Source organism: Aricia agestis, chromosome 18 (genome assembly GCF_905147365.1).
Source record: "Aricia agestis chromosome 18, ilAriAges1.1, whole genome shotgun sequence".
Taxonomy (NCBI): Eukaryota; Metazoa; Arthropoda; class Insecta; order Lepidoptera; family Lycaenidae; genus Aricia; species Aricia agestis.
Window position 1 is genome coordinate 1263878 of NC_056423.1, and position 7248 is coordinate 1271125.

The window sequence follows — 7248 nt, forward strand, 5'->3', positions numbered from 1 at the left end:
CTAAGTAGTATTTAAGATTCTGTTTGTTGGATATATACTTCTATTGTATCTTTTATCTCACTATCATCTATATGTCGTAGATTATTTATTTTACTTAATCTGTAGATTTATTTTCTAAAGAACCGGAAGGAATTTTTAATTAATTTTAACGGGTGTTAATTATTATATTTGATTTGAGTTCCGGATGTTAATTTAATTAATTTTAATATTCACCGGAAGGAAGTCAGTTTAAGCGAGCACCATGACGTCACATCTTGTGGTGGTGGCGGCATGTGGACAGAGTCAGAGTGGTGGTCAGTGGTGAGACTTCTCATTTTTGTTGGGCAGAGTTATCGTAACCGTAGAGAAGTGAACTACTTTGCTCCGAAACTGTCGGTTCGCATAGTTTAAAATAAATTAAAGTGATTTGTGCACCAAATAATAAATCAGTGTAAACAATTAGTGTTGGAGTTTGTTATTTTCAAAATGAATCCCGATTTTCCTGCTGTCGATCACGACGTGAATACGGATCCGCCATCCCTGACTCCGTCATAATATTATATAATATTTTTGTGTTTGCAGATAAGATCTTTCGATTCCTCAATTGTATATATATATTGGATATTCCAATTATTGATCAGTGTGATAGTGCCAGCTGTGTTGGCATCACGACTTGCTAACGAGGTCGACAAAATTAAGATAATACTGCACGAGAAACTATTACTGGAAACTGGTAAGCATATAGCATCGGTTTTATATCTAGAACTGCGAAAGTGATATGCAGAGATAAACACACTGGATGTATCCATACCATCCAGTTTTCAGAAGATTTTAACAAAAAGTCCTAACTGATCATCATCAATAATTATTAAGGTACCAAATGACATGGCAAGCAGGTTTTTTTTTATGAAATAGGTGGCAAACGAGCAAACGGGTCACCTGATGGAAAGCAACTATCGTCGCCCATGGACACTCGCAGCATCAGAAGAGCTGCAGGTGCGTTGCCGGCCTTTTAAGAGGGAATAGGATAATAGGGGAGGATAGGGATGGGAAGGGAAGGGAATAGGAGAGGGTAAGGAAGGGAATGGGGTAGGGGATTGGGATTCCGGTAAACTCACTCACTCGGCGAAACACAGCGCAAGCGCTGTTTCACGCCGGTTTTCTGTGAGAACGTGGTATTTCTCGGGTCGAGCCGGCCCGAACGTTCCCACGTAGAAAAGTCACGTACGTACTAAAAGACACGGAAATATATTATATTATATTTCCGTTGTCTGGTACCTGTAACACAAATCCTTCAGGTACTTAGCACGGGGCCATAATTATAAAACAAAGTAGCTTTTTTCCCACATGTCCCTTTGTTCCCTTTAATCTTTAAAACTACGCAACGGATTTTGATGCGGTTTTCTTTAATAGCTAGGGTGATTCAAGAGGAAGGTTTATAAGTATAATAACATTGATTAAATAGTGGAGAAATACTGTTATTGTTGGGGTTTCCAATGTGATGTCGTAAATAATTACATTTTTTCCGCTTACATTGCAAACGCAGGCTGAATCCTACGAGATTTATCAAAATAATGTACCAAGTATTGTACACATTGAAAAGGTTCACAGAAAAGTCCGCGATGGTATATGTCTATCTTCTGTGGATATCCCACAATAACATATTTTTTTTGCAATTTTCTTTTTACGACAAATAATGGCTAATTTTCGAAGCAATTATAATAAATACAGCATTAATCCTTATCCAATTAAATAACTTAATTTAATGTAGATCTATATGGCCCTTTACAGCATATTATTTAAAGGAATATTTTCGATGATATTATTACAGATTTAAAAATTGCAGGACGTAGCTTTTGCGGCGGTACCGACCAATGCGGGCCACGCCGGGTTCAATGAATACAAGTCAAAACTGCTGAACCGATTTTAATAAGTTTTTCAGTGGCTATGATATGTATATTTTATACCCGATGCGAAGCCGGGGCGGGTCGCTGGTTATTTTTTATTTATTTATTTGTATGAAAATTATGTATCGGTAAGCTATAAAATATTTAAGGTCAATATATTTACAGCTGTGGGCAACAAAGCGGTGGCCATCAGGAACTTTCTCCTGTACATCGACGCGCGTCCCATGAGGTTCTACATCTGCGGCGTCGTCCCCCTCAACTGTTCCTTCCCCTTCGTCATTCTCAACGTTTTCGTCACTTACTTGATTGTCGCCGTGCAGTTCTCGCACATTTACTAAGATTAAAATCTTTCGAACATTTACTACAATACAACGAATAATAAAAACTAAGGAAACGTAACTTCTATACTTGAACCATTTTGAATTTGGTTCCTTTTCGCACACTAAAATGTGGCAATAGCAACGAAACACCACTCAAATTGACGAAATAAAGCCGTTGAACTTAATTATTATTGTCACTTCTATATTTACACAAAATTGTGCACCGAATACATCTTCGATAACATATGTTACATAATATATTATGTGATCGAAGGAATACATGCATAAAGAATGCATGTACCTATTCGGGTCACATTTTGTAGACTCGTGAACATTAATTTTGACAGGTACCCTTCCTTAGTTTTTATTATTCGTAGCTGCAATAGCTATTATTATAGCACCTATGTATTAATTGCGATATAATTGTTATTAAATAAATACATATTTGTGATGTCATAATGTTATTTATAGTTGTAGCTTAGTCTGTTCAATTTATCAATAGCAATTTTGAAGGAAAATTTTAATAGTGTTTTGGTTTTTCCATTGACATAACAAATAGACCGTATAGGTCTTAGGGTTTTTCTGAAAAATACCTGTCTAAATAATAATAATAATAATATAATGTGTTGGCAAATCTACCTTCATTAGCATCTTCATGGACCAGTAGCTCTTCCAGGTGTTTTCAATCAGACGATTGACTTCCTTTCCTAGTCTAATGTTAAAGGAGACTATCTGGCCCAAGTAGATATACTCGTCGACATATTGTAATTCTTGCCCATCTACCTCAATCCTACGTTTTCTGCTATTGGTCATTAATTTTTTGGACCGATTCATCACTCCTCGAGGCTTGCCAATCTCCCTGAAACACAGAATCGTCGACATGTGTATTCTGCCCATCCTAACCTACGGTGCTCAGACTTGGTCATTGACTGAGTCGTAAAGGTCCCAGCTCGGGGTTTATCAAAGAGCAATGGACCGCAGTATGTTAGGTGAAAAACTAGCTGACCGAATAAAAAATGGCACGCTGCGCTCCAAAACAGGTGTTAAAGACGTCAGCATGAAAGCTGCAAAATTAAAGTGGGACTGGACGGGTCATACCAGCCGCATGCATCCTGACCGTTGGGCAAAGGTCACCACAGAGTGGGTACCAGTGGACGGACGACGCCGCTGTGGACGGCCTCCAAAAAGATGGCGAGATGAACTGGATGCCTACAAGCCAGGCTGGCCCGCGGTGCTGTTGGAGCGAGACAGATGGAAGATCTTGGGGGAGGCCTTTGCTCAGCAGTGGGATAGCATAGGCTCATAAAAAAATATATATAATGTGTTACTTGTACTTACTTTGTACATCATTTGCTTGTTTGTAATTAGTAGAATTAATTTGTGAAACGAACGAATTTTTGACTAGGTAATTACAAAAATACAAAAGTCTTTATTCACAAACTTAAAATACAATATAATAATAGTGTTTGAGACCCGCTTTTAAGTAAGGTCACAGAACACACATTAGTTTAACAAGTAAGGTTACCTGTGTTAGGGGAATCTCACTCTGCCGTAAACATATTTTAGAGTAAGTATATTATATTACATTTTATTATTATATTACCGTATATTACAGGTATATTAAGTGAGGCTAGTAATTATTACAAAGAGAAATATAGAGTTTACTCATGGACGTATAAAAGTTTACTATTTAATTTATTTTTATCTATTATAATTACTAATATTTTAAAAGCTACTCGGAAAGCGAGCTCGTATGTACTTCTGTAGGTGAAATGTGGGAGTGAGTGTTGTGTGTATGATATAATTAGAATTTTCAATCAATTTTATACGTCGTCGTTTACAACGTAGACAACCGGCAAAAATCAAACGTAATGCTTGTAGTTAATACAGATGCGTAAATTGCAGCAGGAATATGAGTGCTGTGACTGCGAAGAGCATGTCTAATGCCAACTAGAGATCCGTCCATGGGGTGTAAACTCACCACAGTCGCCCGCATCGGCCGCCGCGCTTCTACATGCGAGTAAGCTGCTTCAGAGCCTGTTCACACACTTCTTCTGAAAATTAGTTATTATTCATCTTCAGTATATGATAATCTAGATTTTACCAGTGGCTTCATCCATGTAATGTCCTATGGGTACTACTTGGGATAAAAATACAGATGCATTATTTCAGGACTTAAAGTAGTTTCATCAAAATTAATTTTATAACGCTTAGTAACTTCGTGAAATAATATATTTTATGCCTATCATTGTGTTAGTTCGATTTGTTTTGTTCAATGTGGTCCTTATAGGGTTAAGTATAGAGTGTACACAGTAGTAGTTAGAATACAAAGGTAATCTAATTTCTATTACACATAATTTATTGCTTTTAACTAATAAGTTTTTATTATGACGTAAAAATCTTATTAAAATTAATCTTCATTAATATTTCGTAACAACATCGAAAGCTGTGTAGTAAATTAATTGAAACATTGTCGTAAACTTATCGACATACTATTTTTGTTTAATTTCTTATGTATCTTTTGTTATCTATGTAAAGAATTTCACCTTGACCCTTAAAATTATTATGAAACAATGTTAAATGAAATTACAACACTGTTGAGTTAGAATAATCCACGAGAAACTAATTATAAAAAAAGATACTTTTGATGTTAGCATCGAAACAATATTGGTCCATTTGAGACAGATCGGCAAGGTATAAAAGCTTGATAGATGGCTGGGTACCCCACGTATTAATACTAACTACAAATACTGCTTCTAGATACGGTTAAGCAAACATTTAAGTTACTTAAATGTGTTTTCGTGATCATAACATTTCAGTAACATCGATTGTCCACCTCTAGGGCACATAATTTCAACGTAATTAATATATTACGTAATATTATAAATTTAACCCTTAATATAATTAATGGTTAAATTAGAAAGTGAAGTTCACTTAGTAAATTAAAATGCGTGACGACTTGAGTTATTGATCAAAGAACTTTCAACGACACGCACGTTGTAGCCATAATGAATACTTTAAAAAATGAAAATATCATAATTGTGAAAGAAGTTAACACTATATCAAAAACAGAAAATGTAACCCCGAAACGATACAATACGCCTTATTCGGCGTATTCAAGGAATCTCTATTTATTTTTTCTGTTTGTTCAATTTTTCTTGTCTCTAGATTTTGGATTTATAAAATGTCAAACTCGCAGGCAGAGAATTGTCGTTAAAATATTAACGACCATTCCTTCTATACTGATGCTGGCCGGCTTTATTTACAATATTATGGTGACCTCATATGAAGTATCGTTTATAGTTTGGATTTTATACGTATATTTACAGTATGGGTTAATGGTTGTCTCTACCATTTGTTGTGACAGACAACATTCATTTTGTGCTTTATTGGAAATCCTATCCAATATTGACAGAATGATGAATATTCACATCAAAGGAACTGAATTAAAAATCATTGGAGTTGCAATTTTAATTTTGTTTTCGAGAATTTTTTTTGCTTATGCGCATTGCACGGTAGCACCGAAAGATTGTATAGATGAAACTGTTACTTCCATCATTATGTTTATAGTTAGTACAGTTGTTGATTTTCCGCTTGTTCTGTATTCCTTGAGTTTCCATATTGCTTATTGGCGCGTCAAAAACTTAAAGGATATTGTCAGTAATTGCTACGAACCTCTTTCCGTACATTTTATCTACAAGTCTTTGCTGGATGGAATAGAGAAGTGCAAAAAATGCTTTGATTTGTTGGTACGTATAATACGAATAGTATATTTGATTACATCAATGACCTTAAGAAGTGACTAGTATTTTAGAAAAACAATTTTGCATATTTTGTCTGTATTTCAGTACGTAGTAGCTCTGTTCTACAAAATTCCTATAGCATTGGCTACTTCTTTCAACGCGATTAGAGACATAAAGTACAATGTAAGTAGCTCCATTTTATTTACATGAAATAATACTAGAGCTTCTGTTTGTTGGATATCACTTTCATTGTATCTTTTATTTCCATATCATCTATATATAATATTTTTGTATTTGCAGATAAAATCTTTCGATTCCTCGTTTGTATATATGCATTGGGCATTCCAATATTTGTTCATTGTGATAGTGCCAGCTGTGTTGGCATCACGACTTGCTCACGAGGTCGACAAAATTAAGATAATACTGCACGAGAAACTATTACTAGAAACTGGTAAGCATATAGCATCGGTTTTATATCTAGAACTGCGGAAGTGATATGCAGAGATAAACACCCTTGATATATCCAGACCATTCAGTTTTCAGAAGATATTAATAAAAAGTCCTAACTGATCATCATCAAGGTACTAAACGAAGTCCGCAACTCTGTTACGCCAAAATTCGATTATTCCTCAAGTCTCAAACTATTACCATACAAAATTTCAGCAAAATAATTTCAGAGGTTTGGGCGTAAAAAAGTCATACAATATTTGTATAGATATTTATCGGTAATTTAAATTTTTTTTAAGGTTAATATATTTACAGCTGTGGGCAACAAAGCGGTGGCCATCAGGAACTTTCTCCTGTACATCGACGCGCGTCCCATGAGGTTCTACATCTGCGGCGTCGTCCCCCTCAACTGTTCCTTCCCCTTCGTCATTCTCAACGTTTTCGTCACTTACTTGATTGTCGCCGTGCAGTTCTCGCACATTTATTAAGATTAAAATCTTTCGCACATTTACTGCAATTGTTACCGTTAGAATGCAGAATACGTTAAAGTGTGATATGTTTAAATAAAAAAGTTTATATTTGCACTTTACCTAGGTAGTTAGTTTTCATTCTCTTCCTTCGTAAAAGCCCTAAACACTTTAGCTTAAGCTAAGACTGTTTTTGTTTTGATTGCTTTTTTTCTAGTTGATACGATCTGGGGGGTGAGCCAAAATCTTTTCGTTTTCGCTTCGTTATAGAATCGCCGATGAAAATTCATGGAATTGACATAAGCGTTCGTTAATATGACGTTGACGTTCGACTCGTCTTATGTCAATTCCATACATTTTGATCGGCGATTCTATAACGAAGCGA

At 35.5% G+C, this 7248-nt stretch overlaps 1 protein-coding gene across 1 annotated transcript; it reads left to right on the plus strand.

Annotated features, from left to right (window-relative positions):
* The first annotated feature begins 5850 nt into the window (after nt 1–5850).
* LOC121736176 lies at nt 5851–6884 on the plus strand. Its single transcript, XM_042127263.1, has 4 exons — nt 5851–5955; nt 6055–6132; nt 6250–6400; nt 6712–6884. The coding sequence occupies exons 3-4, from the start codon at nt 6280–6282 to the stop codon at nt 6882–6884; spliced, it is 294 nt and encodes a 97-aa protein (XP_041983197.1). The 5' UTR covers nt 5851–5955; nt 6055–6132; nt 6250–6279.
* Nucleotides 6885–7248: the final 364 nt, after the last annotated feature.

Bases quoted from the DNA above. Each gene is read 5' to 3' on its own strand.
- LOC121736176 (XM_042127263.1), top strand. From the start codon at position 6,280: ATGCATTGGGCATTCCAATATTTGTTCATTGTGATAGTGCCAGCTGTG. The intron at 6,401-6,711 runs GTAAGCATATAG...ATATATTTACAG, and splicing joins GAAACTATTACTAGAAACTG to CTGTGGGCAACAAAGCGGTG.